The sequence below is a fragment of the Coregonus lavaretus genome, assembly GCF_964263955.1.
Source record: "Coregonus lavaretus genome assembly, chromosome: 38".
In the NCBI taxonomy this organism is placed as follows: Eukaryota; Metazoa; Chordata; class Actinopteri; order Salmoniformes; family Salmonidae; genus Coregonus; species Coregonus lavaretus.
Genome location: NC_140025.1, coordinates 7529934 through 7555899, shown reverse-complemented (window position 1 = coordinate 7555899; position 25966 = coordinate 7529934). Strand labels below are relative to the sequence as shown.

Below are 25966 nucleotides of genomic sequence, written 5' to 3'. Positions count from 1 at the left end.
GAAAGCGGTCTTCCACTCGTCCCCGGGTTTGATCCGCACAAGATGGTATGCGTTCCGCAGGTCAAGCTTAGTGAAGACAACTGCTTCCTGGAGCAGCTCAAAGGCTGTGGCCATAAGAGGTAGCGGGTAGCGGTTACGGACGGTTATGGCATTGAGTCCCCGGTAGTCGATGCAAGGTCGTAATCCACCGTCTTTCTTGGCCACAAAGAAAAACCCTGCTCCCGCCGGCGAGGTAGATGGACGCATGAGGCCTGCTGTCAGAGCGTCCTTGATGTAGGTATCCATAGCAGCTCGTTCGGGAGGAGAAAGGGAAAAGATCCGACCCCTGGGAGGGCAGGTCCCCGGCAACAGGTCGATGGTGCAATCGTAAGGTCTATGGGGTGGTAGTTTGGTGGCCCTCTGTTTGCTAAATACCAGTTTGAGGTCATGGTAACACTCGGGAACTCGGGACAAGTCGATGGATTCTAGAGACTCGGAAGGAGAACTCTGGGAACTCGGGAAGATACAAGTGGCTTGGCACGTAGGACCCCACTGCTTGATAGTGCCCACAGACCAGTCGATGTGAGGGTTATGGCTGTGAAGCCAGGGATAACCAAGGACGAGAGGAAACTCGGAACAGGAGATCAGATGAAAGTTCATCACTTCCTGGTGTTGGGAAACTGAAAGTCGTAAGGGGGTAGTGGCACGAGTGACAAGTCCAGATCCCAAAGGACTTCTATCCAACGTAGTAACCCTTATGGGGTCACTTAGAGGTTCAGAAGGAACGCCATTCTCCTTCGCCCAGATCCCATCCATGAAGTTACCTGCGGCTCCAGAGTCTACCAAGGCTTGAAGAGAAACCTCGTGGTCGTCCCAGGAAAGGGTAACAGGAATGAGCAGGCGGGAGTTGGATGGATGGGAGGAGGTTATGTTTCCCGTTACAGTCCTCCCAGGCCTGCACGGGAAAGTGCGTTTCCCTGGAGCCCGGGACACGTGGAGCGGAAATGGCCCGGTTTGCCGCAATATAGACAGCATCGCTCCCTCATCCGGCGGTCTCTCTCAGCCTGGGGGATGCGTCCAACCTGCATGGGTTCTGGTGGAGCCAGCGAGGATAAAGGTGGAGACTCGGAGCTGGAACCGATAGGAACTAGGGTGAGCGGTCTATGGTTTTGTTCTCTCTCTCTCAGACGCTGGTCTATGCGTGAAGCCAACTTGATAAGGGACTCGAGGTTGTCCGGTGGTTCCCGAGTGGCCAGTTCATCTTGGATGGTGTCAGAAAGACCCTTCAAAAAACACACTGTGAGCGCCTCGTCGTTCCAGCCACTTGCTGCTGCCACAGTGCGGAACTGGATGGCATAGTCCGTCACGCTGCGCCGACCTTGGCGGAGAGTCAGGAGCTGTTTGGCTGAGTCAGGGCCGTTGGTAGGACCTTGAAACACTCGCTTGAATTCTTCAGCAAAGGTAGAGTAGCTGGCACAGCAGGGACTTTGGGCATCCCACACAGCAGTAGCCCAGGCTAGGGCCTTTTCCGACAGCAGGGTGATGATATATGCTATCTTGGACCGGTCGGTGGGAAACGACGATGGTTGCAGCTCAAAGGAGAGAGAACATTGGGTGAAAAACCCCTTACAAACACTCGGATCCCCTGAGAACCGTTGGGGAGGCGGCAGACGAGGTTCAGCCAGGGGATTAACTGCCAGGGGCCCTTGAATCGGATGAACTGGAGCAGAAGCAGTTGCCGGGGAAAGTCGATCCGAAATCTGCTTTATGGAAGTCAGCATCTCTGACAGAAGTTGAGAATGTCTAGCCATTAAGGCCTCTTGCTGAACCAGAGCAGCTTCGTGGCGTTGGACAGTCCCCTCATGGTGGGACAGCATGGAAAAAAGATCCTGGGTACTGGCTGCCTCTGGGTTCATAAAGGTGGCTCAGTGTTTCTGTCACGACCCGGTGCGAGAAACAGTCACTAATAATTGTCAGAACCCAGAAGATGAGGCAGACACAGCTGTACTGGAGATGGTGGTTTAATTAAAGAACAAAATCTTCAGGCAAAGAAACTAAATCCACAATGTCCAAAAATAAAGCCAAGAGGCACAAAGAGGAAAACCTCCAAAAAACAAAAGAAACTCCACAAAGTGGTAAAAAACAGCAGGGAAAAACAAACCTCAAAAGACTACTCAAACAAAACACAAAAACTAAACCAGAGAACCTCTGGAAAATCCCACCAGAGAAATATCTATATAAAACAAGGCTTGGGCTGGGGCTGGGTGCTAACTTACAAACACTGAGCAAGGAACTGAGGAACACACAGGGTTTAAATACTAACAAGGGAATGACCTACAGGTGCAAACAATAATTAGAGCAAGAAAAACAAAAGGTACAAAAAAGGTGCAATGGGGACATCTAGTGACCAAAGCCCGAACAGTCATGGCCAAAACCTGACAGTGATGCAAAAATTCTAGCAAAATGTATAGCGCATAGAATTAAAAAGGTATTGTTGGACATTATTCATTCTAATCAGACAGGTTTTTTACATGGGCGATACATTGGAGATAATAAAAGGCAAACAATAGAAACACTATGGAAAATCTGGGAAACCAGGCCTACTATTCATAGCAGATTTCGAAAAGACATTTGATAAAGTACTACTGGGGTTTATATATAAATGCCTGGAGCATTTCAATTTTGGACAATCTCATATAAATTGGGTTAAAATCATATATAGTAACCCTAGGTGTAAAATAGTAAATAATGGCTATTTCTCAGAAAGTTTTAAACTGTCAAGAGGAGTGAAACAAGGTTGTCAACTATCGGCATATCTATTTATTATTGCCATCGAGATGTTAGCTATTAAAATCAGATCCAACAATAATATCAAGGAATTAGAAATCCAGGGCTTAAAAACAAAGGTGTCATTGTACGCTGACGATTCATGTTTTCTTTTAAATCCACAACTTTAATTTTACATTTACATTTTAGTCATTTAGCAGACGCTCTTATCCAGAGCGACTTACAGTTAGTGAGTGCATACATTATTTTTTTATTTTTTCATACTGGCCCCCCCGTGGGAATTGAACCCACTGAGCTACATCCCTGCCAGCCATTCCCTCCCCTACCCTGGACGACGCTGGGCCAATTGTGCGCCGCCCCATGGGTCTCCTGGTCGCGGCCGGCTACGACAGAGCCTGGATTCAAACCAGGATCTCTAGTGGCACAGCTAGCACTGAGATGCAGTGCCTTAGACCACTGCGCCACTCGGGAGCTATTATATATCATCCCCTCAGTGGGAAGGGTTAGTTAGAAGGTGGAAAAGGTTGGAGGGTTATATTGCAGGGATACTTACATATTCTTCCCTCCACAGCCTCATAGAGGATCTAGATACATTTTCTAACCTCTCTGGATTACAACCAAATTATGATAAATGTACTATATTACGTATTGGATCACTAAAAAATACAATTTTTACATTACCATGTAGTTTACCAATAAAATGGTCTGATGGTGATGTGGATATACTCGGAATACATATCCCAAATGAAATTATCTCACTTCGAAAAAATTTAATAGAAAATTAGCAAAAATAGATAAGATCTTGCTACCATGGAAAGGTAAATACCTGTCAATTTGTGGAAAAATCACCCTGATTAACTCTTTAGTATTATCCCAGTTTACCTATTTGCTTATGGTCTTGCCTACTTCTAGCGAACAGTTTTTTAAATTATATGAGAAAAAAATATTCCATTTTATTTGGAACGGCAAGCCAGACAAAATTAAACGGGCCTATTTATATACTAAATATGAATTAGGAGGACAGAAATTATTAAATATTAAAGCATTATCTATGCTATCACTAAAAGCTTCAGTCATACAAAAATTATACTTAAATCCGAACTGGTTCTCTAGCAAACTAGTAAGATTGTCTCACCCAATGTTCAAGAAGGGACTTTTTCCCTTTATTCAGATTACAACCCCTCACTTTCAGGTATTTGAAAAGGAAATAATCTCCCAAATATCACTATTTCTAAAACAAGCCATAGAAAGTTGGTTGCAATTTCAATTTAATCCTCCAGAAATGACAGAACAAATATTGCAACAAATATTCTAATTGATAAAAAAACGTTCATTTTTGAGAAAATTTAAAAAAAAGGTATAATCTTCGTAAATGATATTATCGGTAGGAATGGTGGAGTTATGTCGCACATGCAGCTTACAAAAACATATGGAAATGTCTGCTCTACCCAAAATTACAACCAAATAATTGCAGCATTACCGCAAAAATGGAAGAGGAAAGTGGAAGGAGGAAAAAGTAAGGAACTTGTCTGTCGGCCTTGCATTAAAGAACATAATTGGTTAAAAAAAAAGTTTACCAGTTTAATTTAAGGACCAAAAGATTGACAGCCGTCCCATATAGATTACAAAATAGTTGGGAAGAGATTTTTGATGTACCGATTCCATGGCATAGTGTTTATGAACTGATACGCAAAACGACGCCGGATTCAAAACTTAGAATTTTTCAATTTAAATGATTATATAAAATTCTTGCTACCAATAGAATGTTATTTGTATGGGGGATACAATCTTCCCAGCTCTGCAGATTTGGCTGTGAAGAGACAGAATCATTAGATCATTTGTTTTGGTACTGTCCATTTGTAGCTTGTTTCTGGACACAGGTCCAGGAATGGCTGAAGGATTGCAATATTTGCATGGAATTGACCCTGCAGATAGCACTACTGGGTGATCTGAAAAGTCATAGTCAATCGATCAATAATATAATAATACTTTTAGCAAAGATGTTTATTTTCAATTCACATACTGTAGAAACAATGAGAATAGAAAGGTTCAGAACTTTTGTAAAACATCACAGTACAGTTGAAAAATATATGGCAAATAGAAATCCAATATGGATGGTGTTAAGAGATAGATGGGCGGTGTTGAATGGAGCTGGGATGGGACTAATAACAACTAATAACAACAAGATAACTAGTGTAAGACATGCTGTGTCCATAATAAGTATATAGGTTATATATTGTGAGCTTTTGTGAAAGAGCACAGTTAGAAAGATATGGCATATAGAAGCATACCAGATGGACATCATGAAAATGATCGGAGGAAGTTCAGGAGTAAAAACAAACAAAATATAATTAGTGACTGTGTCCATAAAATGTATATAGTATGTATAAGCATGAAGTAGAGGCCTAAGCATTGTTGTTCACTAGTTTACTCCAATTAGGGAGGGGATGGTGGGGTTGGAAAGTAATAAAGGGAAATATATATATTTTTAAAGGATATGTATGTATGTATGTATATATGTATGTATGTGTATATGTATGTATATATATATATATATATATGCGAGAGAAAAAAAACGAAAAAAAACATATGGGGGATTGGAAGTGATGCAGACAATTACATTGATGGAAGTTACAATATATTTGCAATATTAAAGCTACCCGCAAAAAAAGAAAAAAAAAAAGAAAAATAGTTAACCATCAAACAACCACAACCAATCATCAAACAGCATCAGGCTTTAACCATTAGACACACATTCACAGGCCCTAGTAGCTTTTGCCCCTCTCAACTACTGCCTTGCACAAACAGGCGACTTTCAGTACCACCGACGTCAACACAAATGCCAAGGAGTAGGCCTGCTTGTAGACAGCGCTACAGACACAACATGCCTAGTAGTCAGCAATACTGACTGAGAGATATACTGTACTTACACAATAGACATGTAATATAATAATAGTAGACGGCACTACTGTAAATACACTTTGTAAATTGCACTTGTAAACGAAGTCCATCCGTCTATCCTTCTGGGTAAAGACATCAGTGACTGAACTGTAACACTCCTCCCTGTTGGCCCTCAGTTTTAAAAGTCAGTCTCAGTGTGATGGAGATGATGGTAAGGGATGAGAGTCGTCCTTGATCGGTTCAGTTTCGACTGTATTTCTTTATCCGTTTCAGCATAGAAAATGACCTCTCAACGGATGCTGTTGTGGCTGGTTTAGTGAGGACCAGCTGCAGTAACTTTGTCGCCTCGGGGACAATCTGTGTCAGGTCATGCTGAGGAGCTGTCCAGGTGATTTGTCTCGTACCATTTGTGAACTGTACAATCCGACAAGATCAGCCTTAATGAAATCAAAGTACTTGGCATATTTTGACAGGCTCTTGTTTGCTGGTGTCGATCCTTTGTGACATTGTTTATACGTTTTTGCAGACCACTAAGCCAAGGAAATTAAGTTCACCAAAGTGGTCAAACCTGGTGTAATGGTCATGGTCACATGATGGGGTAATCCTCCTGCAAACTTCAAAACCAGTGTCTGCCCAATAGGGAATTTCCTATTGGTCTAAGATGTTGGTTGCTCCCGTGGGAGACCTGGGTTTGTATCCCACGTGTTACACTAGCTGTCATCTGAACATTGATATTGTCCATTAAATTATAGTAGATTAGCCCCCTCTCTACTCTGATCGGCTGTTTACTATGAGTTTCGCTTTCTGCCAGGCCCAGTTCTGCAGAACACGGAAGAAACAATTGTACATTGAAAATTCCATCATAGGCCATGAGCAAAAAGCTCTCTAAATGGGTTGCTAACGGTTTAATAGTTCCACATAGTTGCCCTTGGGCCTGTTTGATGAGCTGGCACTCTCATCGTTGCCACAAAATGCCAACTCCTGTTTACCTAGGTAGCATGACGTTGCATTAATTAGCTAGGTCTTTCAAAATCTCTCGGTTCTCTTTTTGTGCATGCTGATGTTCAATCTCTGTTGTTCATTCATTGCCAACTGTTTTAAGAACTATCTGGCTTTGGATATGAGACACAGATTTCTCATGCTAGTTGCGTGCTAAATGCAAGTTGTTCAATTCGCAGTAACCGGCTCTTGTCTACACGCTGTCGCGGGTGAAGAAGCAGGCAAGGGAAGCAGTAGAGTCGGCTGCTAGCAGCGCAGCCACAGAGCCAGTCTTTCCGTTGATACCACTCATATTGAAATGATTGTGTTATTTTCTGTCCCTTCCTTTGATGTAGGTCCCTAAGCTCAGGTGTTGGTCTTCCATCCCTTATCACCCGCTGTTTCGCTAGAAAATCCAACTTCGAAAACTGTTTCAGATGCAATATGTTAGCCATCCTGATCAGTTTACTTTAACTAGCAGGAAAACGAACGTAACAGGCAGGTTATGTGTGACGTCCATAGGCAGGAGCTGGCTGTCCTCCTGCCTGTCCCATATCCTTTTGCATGCGCATTTATTAGTTGAGTGCAGTGAAAATGAATAACTTGCCTTTCGGCGTCCATTAGCTGGCAGTATAAGGTAGAAACATGCATACACAAGTCATGTCAATGGGTTTGAGTTTGAGAGGTAGGAGAAAGGCCTTTCCTCTTGCCTCCTTGTGCAAATCGATTTTATCATGCAGAAAAAACATGAAGATGACAAAATGATTATTGGTAAAAATGTATATAGTTATTTTTTCATTCATTGTGCCTACGCTGACCGCACATCACTGGCTGAAAATACATGAACTCTCTGTTTGTTGTTGTAATGGGCTTCCTTGGCTTTTTGTCTCTGTCTGTGAGCTTGGCTCAGACCTTGGCTTTCTGTCTTTGTGCGTGTAAGGGCTACCTGTTGTAGTAATAGCCTTTGGCAGTCTGTCTTTGTGTTGTCTGTTGTAATAATGTCTGTCTGTCTCTGTGACTCTGTGTAGGCGCTACCTGTCAGGAGGATGTGAATGAGTGTGAGAGGATGCCCTGCTTGCCTGGAGTCCAGTGCTTCAACAGCTTCGGCTCCTACAGGTGTGGAGGCTGCCCCCACGGCATGCTGAGAGATGGGACCACCTGCACAGGTAGGCATGGTCAATCAATCAAATGTATTTATCAACACTTTTTACATCAACAGGTAGGCATGGTCAATCAAATCACTGGTGCTACTACACTATTGTATCAATTAGCCAATTCACTTCCATACAAACAGACTGTGGGCCTTGTTTATCAATATAGAAAAGGGATTTATTTGAAATGAATATAAGAAATGTTGCAAAGATGTTCCAGAGGTACTTGCAACTTTCTCCCACCTGTAATATTGAACTGTATGGAAACGTAAAGCTGCATGCACCTGTAACTGTGGGAAGACCAGACAAGCACTATTATCATTGACAAGACAAACAGGAACAATAAGACATTCCAGCTCAGCTTTCCAGAGAATTCCCATATGTGGATATCATTACACACACAATAATGGGAATAGTTGCCTTTGCACTTTGAACCACTCACATGATAACCAACATGGATGCATGTTCAATGGAAACCAGAGGGCAGGTGATGGCTCACCCCTTCTCTCCCCTCTCCCCCTTCCCTCCCATAATTTATTTTGTATGTGTTCTCTTTTCTTCATTTTTGTGGGGGTTAGGGGAGGGTTGTTGAGCTGAGTTAATTGGTGAAGCACTTCCCCTCTGAGGGAGAGCAGAGCATAGTGTATCCTGTCACCTGGCCCCAGGCTCAGAGAGCTGCAGCAGCACCTCAGGTGTGCCTCTCTCTGTTGACAGCTAACTGGCAAAGGCCATTAGAGCTGAGGTGAGATGTGGGAACTTGGAAGGGTACAGAGGAGGGAGCAGAGAGTAGGGCTGAGAGGAAGGAGCATGGCTGAATACAGAGTGATGAGGTAAGGGGCCTGGCTAGCAGCAGGGAGATGGAAGAGGAGCATGATCTGGTGGAATAGAGTGTGATCTATCGCCTGGGCCACAGAGCTGAGGTGAGGTAAGGCAATGTAAGGTGAGGTGAAGTGTGGGGCCTGGGAGAGCATGGAAGGAGCATGGCCTGGCTGAATACAGAGGGATCTACCGCCTGGGCCACAGGGCGAGGGGAACAGGGGCTAAGCTGGGGCACCATCCATAAAACACACATATACCTGCACCTAGAGGGCTGTTTGTTTCTGATTAATCATCCAATTTTCATTCAGGAGACGTTTGTTTCTGTAGTTCAGGGTAAACCGCTTGAATTCCCCAGGAGTTAACCACATGCACACACACGCATTCATGCAGGCACGCACGTACGCACGTACGCACATGTACACACACACACATACACACACATATACACACACATGCACACACTTAGTCACCATTTTCTCCCAAAAAGCCATGCCATGTTTCCACCAACATCCCTCTTTTATTTTCTAAGCGTCTTAGCCTTTCCCTCTCCCTAATCTTTTTCTCCCTCTGAGTGATGAGTTTCGGCTGAGTGATTCTCTGCTTTGTTTATTTCAGTTCCATACCGCCTCTGCAGGAGTTACACTGTCAGGTTTATTTCACTTGCCGTTTCTCTGCTCTGCTGTCATCAATCACACAGTCTCTCTCTCTCCTCCTGCTCCTCGGGCTCTGCTTTCCTTTCTTTCTGCTTTTATTTATTTTTTTACGATTCTGCTGCTCATAGATCTATTGAGGAGCTGTGATTTCTAGTGGTGTAGGTGTGGGATGAAAAATTTTGATAAACTGTCGTCCAACATTCTTGAAAAGTGTGTGAGAACTCAGGTTTCTATGAAATGTATATTAAAAACAACTTCTGGCCCTGAACCTGAAGTGTCCTCTATCGATCTCTCTCCCAGCATCATAAAAGCACTGACATGTTATGAAGTCCACCTCTTACTCTCTCCATGTGTCCATATCTGTCTCTACACAACAGCACCTGTACGGTCGATTCCCATTGTCCCCAGCATTGGACCCACCACTGTCCCTACCACCACTACCACCACTACCACCACTACCACCACCACCTCTAAGACCTCACTCATCAACAGACCAGACCAACACAATCCACCCAGGATGGACACTGGCAGACCTGGAATCCCACCGACCAACAAGCCTGGACTCCCACAAACCAACATGCCTGGACTTCGAGAGACCAACAGGGCACGTGCCAAGGCCCCAGCTGTACATACACCGTCTAAGAATGGACAAAAAACTGGCAAGTACCCTGAGTATACCAAACATTAGGAACACCTTCCTAATATTGAGTTGACCTCCCCCACCCCCGCCCACCCTCCCCTTTTGCCCGCAGAATAGTCTCAATTCGTTGTGGCATGGACTCTACAAGGTATCGAAAGTGTTCCACAGGGATGCTGGCCCGTGTTGACTCCAATGCTTCCCACAGTTGGGTGATAGACCATTCTTGATACACATGGGAAACTGTTGAGCGTGAAAAAGCAAGCAGCATTACAGTTCTTGACACAAACCGGTGCGCCTGGCACCTACTACCATACCCCGTATTTCCCAAAGCCTCTGTCTGATACTCAGATCGCCTACAAAAGACTGTTTAACACCAAGGCTCCTATAATAGTCCATCAGGGGTGTCACATTACTCCGCGACTGAACACCTCATTGGCATTGGCAGCTATAGCCAGCCCAGTTAGCGGCCTTGCAAAATTGCCTGTCATCATCATCACACTAAAAGGCTGGAGATGGGATTGAAAGGCACACAGCAAAATATGTCATCTCCCGTCGGCCCCGTCGTTCCGATAAAACCACCCATTGTCTGAGTGGATTCTGCTGCCCTAGTCGAAAATGAGACAAAATTCACAGGCAATAAGCCTTGATATGTGGAGTCATAACGCTGATAAATCACTTCTTAATAAAAGACAGATGGTCCGTTCTTTTTCCTCTTTTGTCCCCGTGAAGATGAAACGCTTTATTAGCGAGAGAGAGGAGAAGAAATGCTTTGTGGCACGCAAATAGGAAAAAGAGAAAGGTTGTCAGTGTCACGTTTCAAAGCTTCTAACTGCACTGCAATGACAGTCATTCTGTCTCAGTCTGCTCTCTTCCATAGATCCGTCATAGAATAGAGATATGCGGATAAATGTACAATACCAATACAATACAGCATAGTCTAGCCATAATGCACTTTTGATGATGTGGTGGTTTGATGTGGTGCCACTACAAGGTGCGAAGCAAAGGACAAGGACAAAGTTATGGGACAAAGAATCCATCTAAAAGTGCTAATAACACCAGCAGTTTTAGTTCTAAAGGAAACATCTTTGTTTAAAACTAATAGGGCGATTGGCATTTTCATCACTCTTCTTTGTGGGTGGGGGAGAGAGGGGAGCCCAGGAGGGGAGTGAAGGCCTATGGGTAGAGAGAAGCTGATGCAGCTGGATTGGGGGTGAGGGCGGGTCTGGAGGTGAAGACAGGGGACACAGTCGGGGTCTCACACACACACACATCTCGCTCTCTCTCGCTCCAAGGGGGTTCTGACCTTGGTAGCGTATCAATCAATTACTCAGAGACTTTCATCCTGAAGCACCGTAATGAGCCTCCTGCCATCAAAACACAAAGTGCCAACTAAGAGTTTCTCCACAGCCCTAATTTGGTTATAAAGTACCTTTATATAATTGGTCTTCCAAGACTTTGCATTTTAATCAAAGACATTTGAGCAATTAGCAGCTGTAGCAGCTTTGGATTTAACTGCGAGTTCTGCCACATAAAATTTGTCAGGCAGTGTTGAATATAACTCCCAGGTAGGCAACTGTACGTAGGTGGTATTTGTGAGCTGTTTACATCTACGGGTCTATTTGAATTATGCCTAATCATGAAATATGCAAACGATAAGAGCATGGTGTGGCCGATGCAGAGGCATTGACAACTGATTACAGCATCCCGCTGAGCATAAACAAATGGTGAACATCGCTGTTCATGTGAAGGCTAGGGGGAGAGGAATTCATTCATAAATAATGTCCTGGGGCTGATAACAGTGATTCTGTGTTCCAGGCCTAGGGCTATCATCCCATGCAGGGAACAACAGCAATGTGACCGGTACGTGTGCCAGCCGACCATGCTTCCTGGGGGTCCAGTGCATCGACCGACGTCTGCCCTACACGGGCTATGTCTGTGGGCGCTGCCCACCGCCCCTCCATGGCAACGGACGCACCTGCACCAAAACCGCTCGTGGTAAGACTTTGGCTGGAAGTGTTTCACCACCTCCCTGGCCATATCTACTAGCCTGGTCCCAGATCTGGCACCAGGCTATCTAAATACATTAGTACATGCACCACACATTGGCTTTTTAGTAGTTTTTCTACTGTCACTGTTGGAAAACTATTTGGAAACAATCTGACATGGTGTGAATTGTCCTCAACTGCCTTTACCTCCCTATTCAACCTGGTCTGAGGGCAATTCATAAGATTTGGTATGTAAATGTGTTCCCTCCATTTAGTATGCTATATTTAGTTATGTTAGGTTACATGGAATGGAATTGCGGTTGTACAATATCAGACAAATTAGAGGACGAATAGCATCAAACGTTTTACCCGGTCGTACAATAGCATACGAATTGGATGAAGTAACTTATCAATCATCTTGGAGGACCTATAGTATTATACGTCTTTCTCTGAGACCAGGTTGCTTGTTGCATCCTAACAACCAAAGATAATGATTTTATTAACCCATCCACCCTCTTCGGAGGACACAAATATATCCTTTTTGGTTTTTACAGCTTTTTTGCTACATATACATACATTTTACATATCACACTTTAGATATATATATTTTACATAATTACGTTGTTGGTTTGGAGAACTAACGACAAAGGTTAGGATAATTTACGTAAAAGGAGAACTAAAAAAGGTTAGGAAAAGGGTTAGCTAAAATGCTACAGTTGTCCCTAGACCATTAGAACATATCATACGTCTTGGGGGTCCATAAAAATACATATAGAATGCTTCGTATGGCTCTGAGGCCAGGCTGCCCTATTAATAAGCTCAATATGCTAATCATCATCAAGTTTTTTTGTAGATCAGTGAAATGTGGAAAGCTTTGCGCTCCATCTTCTCCTCTCAGCTTAGTTCTGTTTTATCATTTGTATTTGTCCCTTCCTTCTTTGGACTCTCTGTCCCTATGTGTACACTGTCCAAGTCAACAGCATGCACTTCCAGATGATAAATTCATGTCAGTGGAATATGCTTTTCTCATGCATTCATCTTTCATGATGATGTGAAAAATAAAACATATTTTATTAAGAGTGAAAGTTAAAGTAGTCAGTCCTACTATTGAGTGGATAGGACCTATGCTGGGTTGTTTTGAAGAGCACCGACTAGTCTACATTGTTCATGCCTTTGTTTCTTTACCCAGCCAGTGTGATGACATTTTTCATAATTGTAGTAAATAAATCCTTTTAGTGCATCTCATAATTTGTGCCGCCACATTTCTAAATCAAATAACTGTTTAATACCCAATCCTGTTGTCCTGACTTTCTACAGAGTCAGTTCCCTTTGAGTCCAGCTGCTTCAGTGTGTGTGTTTGTGTGTGTGTGTGTGTGTGTGTGTGTGTGTGTATGCATGCGTTCGTGCGTGTGTGTGTGTGTGGGGGGGATACAACATTTATCATGACGCCTTCTGACAGTGACAATAAGTTCCAAACTATTCATTTGGTTTATAATTCCCTCACTGTGTATTAGATTCCTCTATGAAGTGATTTGGCCATCTTTTGTGAGGTTTCAATACAGGTGACGTTACCAGTCAGTGTCAGTAGGGGAAAATAAATCAGTGAAGCGTTGGGTGGCGTCTCTCAATATGTCATTAACACTGGTGTTGGGTAATATTTATCTAGACCCCACACCCATAACACATTTAATTTCAATTTGAATTTTAATAGCTTTATTGTTCCCATGAGGTGTCCAATGGTGGCCTTGATTCCGTTCCAACCATGTTCTGTGTCAACATCAGTGTTTATAGCAGCTGTTAACAGATTATTACCAAATCTTTGTTTTGTCTTTCACTGTGTCTGATGATGTAATTACATTCTATACTGCTGTAATACTTTATTTAGAGAGTCCAGCTTATCTACATTTCAGTTCAACCCTAACCTCTTCCACAACCCTAACCCTACAGCTTTCCCCATAGGAGAAGCCTTTGAAGAACCCTTTTTGGTTCCAGGTAGAACCCTTTTGAGTTCCATGTAAAACCCTTTCCGTAGAGGGTTCTACATGAAACCCAAAAGAGTTCTACCTGGAACCAAAAAGGGTTCTACTTGGAACTAAAAGGGGTTCTCCAATGGGGACAAGCGAATAACTCCTTTAGAGTGTAACCTTATAGGCATTGAGTTTTTTTGTGTCACATCATCATCTCCCCATCTCTCCTCAGGTAACCCTCACCTGACCCAGCAGCAGCTGACACTAGCCAAGAGCAGCAAACCCTACCACCATGGCAACAGTAAAGTGTCCCAACTCCACCTTCCCACCTTGCCCCCCAGGCACGCAGTCAAACGTCTCTCCTCCTTCTCCTCGCCAGTCTCCAGGGGAGCCTATCAGAGCCCCCCACACCCTCCCCTCTCACCCGCCCGAGGGCCAATCACTGGGTGGAGGGAGGTGGCCACGCCCCTATTTCCTAGACACACCCCTATGTCACCTGAGAGTTCCCACAGCCTCACCACGGGCAGTCATCATGCCATCAGTCCCCTCACTAGGACTCGTGCCAAAACCGGTGCCAATGCCAGCGCTACCTCACTCAAGGTGACAACCAGAGAGTCTGTAGGTGTCGTGCGGAGTGCCACCTCTTCCAAGGTTACTCCTCCACACTCCACCTACCCCAAGGTTACTCCACCCCAATCCAAGCTGACTCCACCCCATTCCTCAGCCAAGACAGCCCAGGGGAAGCTCATTGATGTGGTAGTGGTGCCCACCCTGACCAAGCCCTGGACCCTCCCTAAAGCTGTGGCCCCGCTGACCGCAGCCCTCTCCTCCTTTACCTACTCCCTCTCTGAGTACGAGTTCTCCGCCGATGGAGCACTGACGGGGCCTGGCTCGGACCCCTCTGACCCACCTGACCACCCACAGGACACCCTGCCCTCTCTCACCCTCACCACCCCTGCCCGGAGGGACCACCACACATCCCCCCTTACTCCCCCCCTCCACAGGGCCACGTCTCCCCACCTCCACCGTGGGACCAGGATCAGTAATACTGTGGCAGTGGAGCGGGAGCGGCCTCTGACCTGCGCTGATATGCCCTGTTTCCCAGGGGTCCCCTGTGAACCCAACAGGGACGGGGGATTCCACTGTGGAGGGTGTCCCCTGGGATACACCGGAGACGGACGAACATGCAGAGGTATTGTTATTTTATTTATTTAAAAACAAAAGATAACAGAATAATGTGATAATAAGACAAAAAGGAACGAGGTGCAAAAAACGGCGAAAAAAGAGGCTTGTGAAGTAGGCCTAAGGTTGATCCGTCTTCTTGAGAAAGTGCTAGTGCTTGGAGAAAGGTTGATTGTTCTTCTTGAGAAAGAGCTACTGCTTTGAGAAACACTATCTATTATCACTGGTCCATTATAGAGGACCCTTTCCATTGCTGTTTACCGGCTGTATTGAATACCACCTGCGCATCTCTCTTTTTCAATGAATGAAGGTGATGCCTTTCTCTAGCCTCTCCAAAATGCGTACTAATGATGGTCGTTTTTCAAGTGCGCCCTGTACCAGAGCAGCATGGGGTGGGTTGAGTTGACAGATGTTTCTGTACAGATGCAGTAAGGGAGGTTGGAGTTGGAATAGATGGAAGCAACTTGTAATAATTGGCCTATGGTGCTGCCTCTGTGTGTGTTTGTGTGTGTTTGTGTGTGTGTGTCGCCTGCCTGCCTGTTATCTCCAGCTGTGTGCAGGCATGCGTGTGGCAAGAACATGGAGTGTGCCGCTCCCAACACATGCCGCTGTAAACCAGGCTACGCCGGAACCAACTGTCAAACAGGTAACACTCTCTCTCTCTCTCTCTCTCTCTCTCTCTCTCTCTGTCTTAGTCTCTCAAAATACCACATCATCCTGATATTGTTGTTTTTGATTCCCATGCATTGCTAAACCTGACAGGCCTTTTATATCGTTTGATGTCTTTACGACCTTCTCCTCAGCGATCTGTAAACCAGAGTGTAGGAACGGAGGCCAGTGCGTCGCCCCGGGGGTGTGTGAGTGCCTGAAAGGCAACCACGGGGAGATGTGTGAGACAGGTAATTATATGGCTGCGTCCCAAATGGCACATTTGCTCATAGGGATCTGGTCAAACGTAGTGCGCTATGTAGGAATTAGGGTGCAATTTGGGACGAGGCCTATCTGTTCTTGTTAGGGCCCATCAGAACTGTCTCTGTGTGCTGTGTCAGACTATAGACAGGAGCTTAGAGAAAGCAACCTTATCACTAAAAGACAGGAAAGCACTGCTGGAAGAAGGCCGGTCCATGTCCGGTACTGTACATTTCGGTGTGTGCTTGCGTGCTTGTCAGTGCAGACCTAATTAAGCAGTTGTGGGCATTTGATAAGCCCTCCCTCGAGCTGGTCTGAGATATTAATGACAGAGGCTTGAAACTCTACTGCCACCTACAGCTCAGAGTCAGAGTCCACCCCACCAATGCCATGGCGGTGAGAATAAGCCAAGCCGTATTGAGACACTGCTTCCTAGTCCTAGCTGACTGATGAAGAAATGTGAGGGCAAAGCCTGGCCTATTTCCCCATTAACACTTTATTTGAAGGGTACCAACATAAGAACACATAACACATTCATAACCCATGCATAACACATTCATAACATCCCCAACCACAGCTCTGTGCAGTCTGCCCTGTGAGCACGGAGGAACATGCGTGGGACCCAGCACCTGCTCCTGTCCCTACGGCTTCGTGGGCCCCAGATGTGAGACCAGTGAGTTCAACACACATCATCACAAATCATTCATCATGCAAATGGAATATGCTATCACTCATCACACATTGTTCAAATGAAGTAGGACCCACACACATGACTGCTCCACCACATACCTTTAATTAGGCTTTTATTCCAAGAGTGGAACTTTGTCAGGTTAGTCACATTGAAATTGGATTGGACTTTGAATGGCAAACCAATGGTATTAATGCTAATGCTGTGTCCCTCCTCCCCACAGAATGAAATAGAACTATGTCGCTAGAGTTATAAAGGTCTAGTAATATCGTGACCATGGAATTACATGGTTTTATCTGCCAAAATATGATAATTACCTTTAAAATTCCGAACCCTCAATGAGGTTTGAATGGTGTGAACAATGTTTTATCTTGTATTCATTTTAACTTAACAACATGAATTGGGGTATACTATATAGGTAGAGAACATTGTAGAGAACAAGGCTATGTCAATAACTCTGTTTTGACAGAAATGCAGATAGAACCTTATAATTATATCGTATCTCTGTGTTGCTCACTCTATCCCATCTATCTGTTCCGCAGTGGTGTGTAACCGTCACTGTCACAATGGAGGAGAGTGTGTGTCTCCTGATGAGTGTGCCTGTCTGCCTGGCTGGACCGGACCCTCCTGTGAGACAGGTAGAGCTCTAGTCCTGGACAGTGTCTTTGGTTTATTAGGATCTCCATTAGCTGTTGCTCATGCAGCAGCTACTCTTCCTGGTGTGTTCTGTCCTTCTGCTTGCTCTTTGGGGTCTAGGTCGGGTTACTGTAAAGCACTGTGTGACACCTGTAGATGTATGAAGGGCTTCATAAACACATTTTGATTGATTGATTGGTCAGTTGATTTATTGGTTGATTGATTGATTGGTTGATTGTTCTAAGTGTCTGTCCTCTAGCTGTGTGCTCCCCTATGTGTCTGAACGGAGGAACTTGTCTTCGTCCGAACACCTGTGGCTGTCCCCAGGGCTTCTACGGCGCCCAGTGTCAAAACGGTAAAATACACTCTTAATATAATTGTTGCACTTAGGAGACACTTTTATCCAATGTGACTTACAGTAAAGTGGCTGCATACATTTTTTTGTATGTGGTCCCTGTGGGAATGGAATCCACAACCTTGGCATTGCTAGCATCACGCTCTTACCAACTGAGCCACACACACACAATGTCCTTGTCCACATACTGTCCTGACAACACACAGAGTCATGGGCCCGCTGTGGGAGTTTTTACTTGTGTATTTACTGGTTGAATGAAAGGAAAACTAATCCGATAGATTGACAGGGGTTTAGGTTTGATTTGAAGGAGTCCATCAAGGGCTCTGGCAGAGTTCCACTGTGTCCAATTATCAAGGCATTTCTCTAAGTAAGTGTTTACTGTGGACTCTTTTTGTCCCTCATTTATCGTGATGCCTCAGCTTTGGACGGACTGCTGTATCAATCAATGGTGGAGTGAGGCCTCCACCTTTTTTGAAATGTTGCATCTCTTTCTCTCCCACCCCTCTCTCTCTCTTTCTCTCTCACTCCACCAAATCTCTTTTTCTCTCTCACTCTCTATCTCTCTCCCACCACCCATATCCACCCGCCCATCTCTCTCTCTCTCTCTCTCTCTCTCTCTCTCTCTCTCTCTCTCTCTCTCTCTCTCTCTCTCTCTCTCTCTCTCTCTCTCTCTCTCCCCCATTGCTCCCCACCTCTCTCTCTCTCTTTCTCCATCTCTGCCCTCTCTCTCTATCTCTTGCTGTTTCCCAGCTGTCTGTAGCCCTCCCTGTAAGAACGGGGGCGTGTGCATGAGAAACAGCGTCTGCTCCTGCGCCGAGGGATACACCGGATGGCGCTGTGAAAAAAGTGAGTAAAGCCACGCCACGCCACCTCCTCCTCCACTGCCCGCCCCTCCACCTGCTCCTCATCCGCCTCCTCTTCCTCCACCTCCTGCCTCTCCTCTCTTCCTCCTCTACTTCTTCTCCTCCTCATCATCATCATCTATTACCCACCACCATATGTGTGTCAATCTGACAAAGTGCCCTCAACACAGTGGAGCCAGTTATTCCAGAGCCTTGTTAATGTACAGCATATTGGCGGGTAAATTGAGCCATATGGAAAGAGGGAAGCATTTGATGGATGCACTCAGTAAGAGGCAGGCCCGAGGGAGCAGGAACCAACATTTCAGAGCTTCATGTGGAGACAGGGAATAGTCAAATTGATGCTATGGAGTGCTATTGACTAACAATAGGGATGCATGCAGGGGCTTTTACGTGAAGGTTTTAATTTAGCTATACATTACCAATTTGCTACTATGGGTCATTAGTGCGGTGATAGCTTCAGGAATGTGCTCATTGTAGAACATCTTTGTCCTCTCCACTGCATATCCATAAAGATGATTAATCATTTCTGTTTATATACACTGCTCAAAAAAATAAAGGGAACACTTAAACGACACATCCTAGATCTGAATGAATGAAATAATCTTATTAAATACATTTTTCTTTACATAGTTGAATGTGCTGACAACAAAATCACACAAAAATGATCAATGGAAATCAAATTTATCAACCCATGGAGGTCTGGATTTGGAGTCACCCTCAAAATTAAAGTGGAAAACCACACTACAGGCTGATCCAACTTTGATGTAATGTCCTTAAAACAAGTCAAAATGAGGCTCAGTAGTGTGTGTGGCCTCCACGTGCCTGTATGACCTCCCTATAACGCCTGGGCATGCTCCTGATGAGGTGGCGGATGGTCTCCTGAGGGATCTCCTCCCAGACCTGGACTAAAGCATCCGCCAACTCCTGGACAGTCTGTGGTGCAACGTGGCGTTGGTGGATGGAGCGAGACATGATGTCCCAGATGTGCTCAATTGGATTCAGGTCTGGGGAACGGGCGGGCCAGTCCATAGCATCAATGCCTTCCTCTTGAAGGAACTGCTGACACACTCCAGCCACATGAGGTCTAGCATTGTCTTGCATTATGAGGAACCCAGGGCCAACCGCACCAGCATATGGTCTCACAAGGGGTCTGAGGATCTCATCTCGGTACCTAATGGCAGTCAGGCTACATCTGGCGAGCACATGGAGGGTTGTGCGGCCCCCCAAAGAAATGCCACCCCACACCATGACTGACCCACCGCCAAACCGGTCATGTTGGAGGATGTTGCAGGCAGCAGAACGTTCTCCACGGCGTCTCCAGACTCTGTCACGTCTGTCACATGTGCTCAGTGTGAACCTGCTTTCATCTGTGAAGAGCACAGGGCGCCAGTGGCGAATTTGCCAATCTTGGTGTTCTCTGGCAGATGCCAAACGTCCTGCACGGTGTTGGGCTGTAAGCACAACCCCCACCTGTGGACGTCGGGCCCTCATACCACCCTCATGGAGTCTGTTTCTGACCGTTTGAGCAGACACATGCACATTTGTGGCCTGCTGGAGGTCATTTTGCAGGGCTCTGGCAGTGCTCCTCCTGCTCCTCCTTGCACAAAGGTGGAGGTAGCGGTCCTGCTGCTGGGTTGTTGCCCTCCTACGGCCTCCTCCACGTCTCCTGGTAGCGCCTCCATGCTCTGGACACTACGCTGACAGACACAGCAAACCTTCTTGCCACAGCTCGCATTGATGTGCCATCCTGGATGAGCTGCACTACCTGAGCCACTTGTGTGGGTTGTAGACTCCGTCTCATGCTACCACTAGAGTGAAAGCACCGCCAGCATTCAAAAGTGACCAAAACATCAGCCAGGAAGCACAGGAACTGAGAAGTGGTCTGTGGTCACCACCTGCAGAACCACTTCTTTATTGGGGGTGTCTTGCTAATTGCCTATAATTTCCACCTGTTGTCTATTCCATTTGCACAACAGCATGTGAAATGTATTGTAAATCAGTGTCGCTTCCTAAGTGGACAGTTTGATTTCACAGAAGTGTGATTGACTTGGAGTTACATTGTGTTGTTTAAGTGTTCCCTTTATTTTTTTGAGCAGTGTATTTACTCTGCCTCAGCCTTATTTCTTTATTTCTATCAAACCACTAATGGCTGTAAGTAATTAAGCATATCAGGTACAGTAAATGCATGGGTCAGTTGAAAATCTATCTCTGTCATGTGAGATACTGTAGATAATTATTCTGGTGAATATGTATGAGCTCAGTTGGTAAGTTTTAGTCTCCCTCCCTCCCTCACTCCCTTATCCAGGTGTATGTGAGCCCATGTGTATGAACGGAGGGCGGTGCGTGGGTCCAGATGTGTGTGACTGTCCATCTGGATGGAGAGGAAAGCGGTGCGATAAACGTAAGCAGGCTCACGTAGGAGTTAAACAGTTGCACCACTACCTGTAAACATATGCTTCCATGCTAGCAGTGGAGGCGAGAGCGTATGGAAACTATTCATCACGGTGTTTGGGATGTTTAGTGGTTCACCGATGGCAGGCTGTGTCATGCTATCACAAGCTAGCATTTAAAAGCAGCAGGTAGTCACATAGAATGTAAACAGCTTGTAAACCACTTTATACCAGCCTGTTTACAGCACAATATGAACACAATTATAACATACCAAAATATTTGATTTAAAATCTATTTATTTAAATGGTACCTACATAAGGACTTCATAACACATTCATAACAATACATTTAGAACATTCATAAGCCATACATAAGCAGTGGTTTGTGAATTGATTGGTGTTGTGTTGTCTCTCCCCAGCCACTTGCCTACAGAAGTGTCTGAATGGAGGAGAGTGTATTGGCCATAACACCTGCCACTGTCTTCCAGGCTGGCAGGGCATGCTGTGCCAAGTCCGTAAGTACGCCTACACACACACTTACATCCTCTCCGAAGAGAGTGGTGTGTTTAGGTTAACTATCTGAAATCATCTGTTAATTGCCTCCCACCACCCTAGAGTGGTACTCGCTCTGTGAAAAGTGTTCTGTCTCCTTCCCCTGTTATGTGTGTCTAGCGTTGGCCAGGTCTCTACTACAATTACATTATTAGGTGTAGACCAGAGGAGGCTGGTAGGGGGAGCTATAGGAGGACGGGCTCATTGTAATGGCTGGAATGGAACGGCGTTAAACCTGTGGTTTCCATATGTTTGATGTGTTTGATACCGTTCCAGCCATTACAATGAGCCTGTCCTGCTATAGATCCTCCCACCAGCCTCCTCTGGTGTTGACTCATGAGACCAGCTCTACACAGTCCTGGGCTGGTTTATGATACATTACATTTACATTTTAGTCATTTAGCAGACGCTCTTATCCAGAGCGACTTACAGTTAGTTAGCGCATACATTATTTATTTTTTCATACCCCCTGTGGGAATCAAACCCACAACCCTGGCGTTGCAAACGCCATGCTCTATCAACTGAGCTACATCCCTGTCGGCCATTCCCTCCCCTACCCTGGACGACGCTGGGCCAATTGCGCGCCACCCCATGGGTCTCCCGGTCGCGGCCGGCTACGACACAGGGAATGGATTCAAACCAGGATCTCTAGTGGCACAGCTAGCACTGCGATGCAGTGCCTTAGACCACTGCGCCACTCGGGAGAACTATGAGATACTAATTTAGACAGTGGTTATTCCCCCAGAGTTACCGCTGATAAACATCTTTATTGACGTTTATTTTTTATTTTATTTATTTATTTTCTAAGGAGGTAGATCAGCTTTAATACTGCAGATATTTTTGTAGATGTATATTTTTTAAATATATGTTCCTATATATTTTCCCCCAACCCTACCACCCCTCCCGTAATTGGAGTAAACTAATTGACAACAACACTTAGGCTTCTACTTCCAGCTTTTACATACCATATACATTTTACAGACACAGTATATTTTACAACAGTTCTCTTTTATTGTCATTTATATGTCTCTAAAACGTCCCTCGTCAGTTCACTCTCACCACCACCATGCTTAAGAAGCTCTCCGTTAACAACTTTTATCACCTGGTCGTAGCAGCAACAACAACAACAAGAACCACAACCACATTAAAAATCAGCTGTGTGTTTGTTACACACACAAACACTAACAGCTACGTCTCATCGGAGTTCCACTAACAGTTCCTGCATAAGCTTGTTCAGCATCCCAGCATTAACCAGCCAATACATGACTTTGAAGAATGACTCGGGAGTCATGAGAGGAACGGAAGTACTTAACTCCCTTTAAAGTGAAGTCACCATCCATAAAGATGATTCATCATTTCTGTTTATCTATTTACTCTGCCTCAGCCTTATTTCTTTATTTCTATCAAACCACTAATGGCTGTAAGTAAATCTCCCAAATATACGGCGCAATAAAATCTATAAACTCAGAACAAGAAGCAGAGAGAATTCAGACCACACAGGGGTATTCAAGTGTATAATAGAGTCATTTCTGTCTTAAATTCAAAGGCAGACTCAGTCCCAGTGTACGCATTTAGCTATGCATGGTAATGATTCAGAGGTTTGATGGGATGATTATGGTAACTATGTTGTCATGGCTCCATTTTGGCCCCTTTCTGGGACTTACCCAGAATCCTCAGGGTGTTAATATGAGTAGAGAGAGATTAGTGTCAGCTCTGTCATTATGACAATGTCGTTATTAGGATGCTAGGCTGATTTAGGCCTTGTCCCTCACCTGCTGCCTCTCTCTCTCTCTCTCTCTCTCTCTCTCTCTCTCTCTCTCTCTCTCTCTCTCTCTCTCTCTCTCTCTCTCTCTCTCTCTCTCTCTCTCTCTCTCTCTCTCTCTCTCTCTCTCTCTCTCTCTCTCTCTCTCTCTCTCTCTCTCTCTCTTGCATTGTGATTTTCATTTCAAATTTGTCATTTCTACATTGTGATTTCTCTGTAATTTCTACAGCACTCTGTGAACAGAAGTGTCTTTACGGGAGCCGTTGTATTCGCCCTAATGTCTGTGCCTGCAGGAAAGGATATTCAGGGGTTCTGTGTTCCCATAAGGTAAGCAGATACATCACCCCAATACTTACTGTGACTGGAGTCAAGAGAGGAATTAGGAATATCATTTGAAAGCTGAGCACCAAGCTTACGCCTGAAAGTCAGAAATCTCTTATTGATGGGGGCCTTTCCAGTGTTTTGCATTGGCTGGTCTATTTCAAGACTGTATGAATGCACGGTGGAATAAGTGTGGTCAAAATATGTATGGTGTTTTTCAGCTCCCAATTCCACGAGGCTGATGGGGGACTGTGAACTATGCACTGAAGACGCTGGGCTGAAACAAGACAATGAAACTCCTAATGGAACCACCACACTGACTATTAGGATGCTCAATGCCCATGGCTTTCGTTTCTTGAAAATAATTTGTAATATACAGCACAATTCCAAAGATTATGATCTGTACATGACCAATATATGTATAATATTTGTATAATTGTTTTTCTTAGAACCAATAATACTGTATTTTATCTATTAAAGTCTGTCTTTTTTTATAAGATTAAAACAAAGCACAAAACAGTCCTGTATACTGTGGAACAAACTCATGAAGTTGGCAGTTTATGATCAAACTAAAAACTCACCTGGAATTTGTATTTATTTGGTTGTGTGATGTTTTATAATTTTATATTGTTGTATATATCATCAAATATGTTTTGTATTACTCACAAATAAAACCCAGGCAATGTATGATATTAAAGTCCATTTGTTATGTACAATACATAGTCTTGATCCTCATTCTGCATACAATAATTTCTTAAAATGTGAGAAGAAATGTGGTTTGTGTAATGTCTATATTTTTTTATTTGACCTCTATTTAAACAGGGAGTCTCCATTGAGACCAGGGTCTCTTTCGCAAAGGAGCCCAGCACAGACAATTCATAGACCAAATCAATATCAGAAAACAAACTAAAGCTCAACACAATAAACAACCAAGAAAACAGCCACATTCCTCAGCAAATAGTTTCCCAATCAATATAAAAATTTCCCAAGCAGCATCAGTGTCCAATTGCAGTGTATTTTACAGTTGGTTCCAGCAATGAGGTGCATTAAAACTAAAAGATGATTTACCTAATTCGGTGGAGACCAGAGGAATCTCAAGAGTTAACCAACCCTGTGAGCGGATTTGGTATCATGTTTTTTTAAATACTTTAACAACGCAGTTAGGTAAGTTGTAAGCTTGTGTAGTAGGGCTTTGTAAACAAAAAGGGAGTAATGAATTGATCTACGGGACGTTAATGAGGACCAGCCAACCTTTTGATACAGGATGCAGTGGTGGATATTAAAACTGTCACCAGTGCTAAAACGAATGGCGCTGCGGTAGACGGCATCCAAAGGTTTAAGAGTAGTGACTGCTGCATTCTGGTAAATGGTGTCACCATAATCAAGAACTGGTAGGAAGGTTGACTGTTCAATCTGCTTCCTGCTATTTAGGGAGAGGCAAGATCTATTTCTAAAAAATAATTGGCTTTAAAATGTAGCTTTTTAACTAGCTCATCCGTATGTTTTTTTTTAAGCATTAAGTCTTTGTCAATCCAAATGGCCAGATATTTGTAGGCGGGTACCCGATCAATGGGAGAACCGTCCAATGAATAAATATGTAGTCCATCTGAAACATTCTTGTGAGAACTAGAGAACAACGTGTATTTAATCTTGCCCGCAATAAGTACAAGTTTTAAGCCGACCAGGGCTTTCTGTAAGGTAACAAGGTCAGATTGCAGCTCTAACATACAAAAGGTGTGATGGGTCTGCACTCAAAAAGATGTCGCATAAAGCTTACTGCATCAGGGATATCGTACACAGACATTTCAGCTTTGCAGCCTTCTTGTACCTATACACTGAAGAAGGCTGCAAAGCCAAAACATCTGTGTAGGCTATCCCTGATGCAGTGAAAACAATACAGAAATAATAAAAATAAGTCAGCTTTATGCGACATCTTTTTGAGTGCGTACCCATCACACCTTTTGTTTGTCTGAATTCACGGGTTTTACACACTAGCCAAGCTTCTGGAGAGCGCAATGGTCCCCTTTTGCTTTGTGCAGCTCTAACAAAGCCTGGTCAACAGTTGGGGCAATGACGTACATAACAGTGTTGTTTGCATACAGATGAATATTACAAGTTAACAGATAGACCATTATCATTTTTATAAATAGTAAAGAGAACAGGTCTCAGTACTGACCCCTGTGGGACACCTTTTGTAATATCCATGAACAATTTATGATCAAATCCATGCATACCAACCCATTTATAAATGAGGGCCCCTGGTAATGATGCAGTGAGGGAGTTAGGGAGACAGGGATGCCTCACCTAGCCTAGGGTCACTGGAGGTGGAGGATGAGGAGGAAATGGGGATTAACTGATTAAACCACCACCAAACTGCATCACCTCTGAGCCAATTATGACAGGCTATTCTGCTCCAGCAGCCTTTTGTCTTTTCTTTTCAAATCTCAT

The 25966-nt window shown here is 44.4% G+C and overlaps 1 protein-coding gene across 1 annotated transcript in view; it reads left to right on the top strand.

The window, feature by feature from the left end:
* The window catches only part of LOC311112285 (von Willebrand factor D and EGF domain-containing protein), a gene marked incomplete at its 5' end in the record, with an annotated part of 64299 nt that extends 40068 nt beyond the window's left edge, over nt 1–24231 (top strand). The window contains 14 exons of the mRNA XM_084155340.1: nt 7674–7811; nt 9646–9927; nt 11724–11903; nt 14093–15052; nt 15593–15688; nt 15846–15941; nt 16529–16624; nt 17182–17277; nt 17535–17630; nt 18381–18476; nt 20799–20894; nt 21303–21398; nt 23427–23524; nt 23740–24231. Of these exons, the coding sequence (XP_084011466.1) occupies nt 7674–7811; nt 9646–9927; nt 11724–11903; nt 14093–15052; nt 15593–15688; nt 15846–15941; nt 16529–16624; nt 17182–17277; nt 17535–17630; nt 18381–18476; nt 20799–20894; nt 21303–21398; nt 23427–23524; nt 23740–23760 (2447 nt within the window). The 3' untranslated portion in view covers nt 23761–24231. The remainder of the gene's footprint in view (nt 1–7673; nt 7812–9645; nt 9928–11723; nt 11904–14092; nt 15053–15592; nt 15689–15845; nt 15942–16528; nt 16625–17181; nt 17278–17534; nt 17631–18380; nt 18477–20798; nt 20895–21302; nt 21399–23426; nt 23525–23739) is intronic.
* Between the last annotated feature and the right edge of the window lie 1735 nt (nt 24232–25966).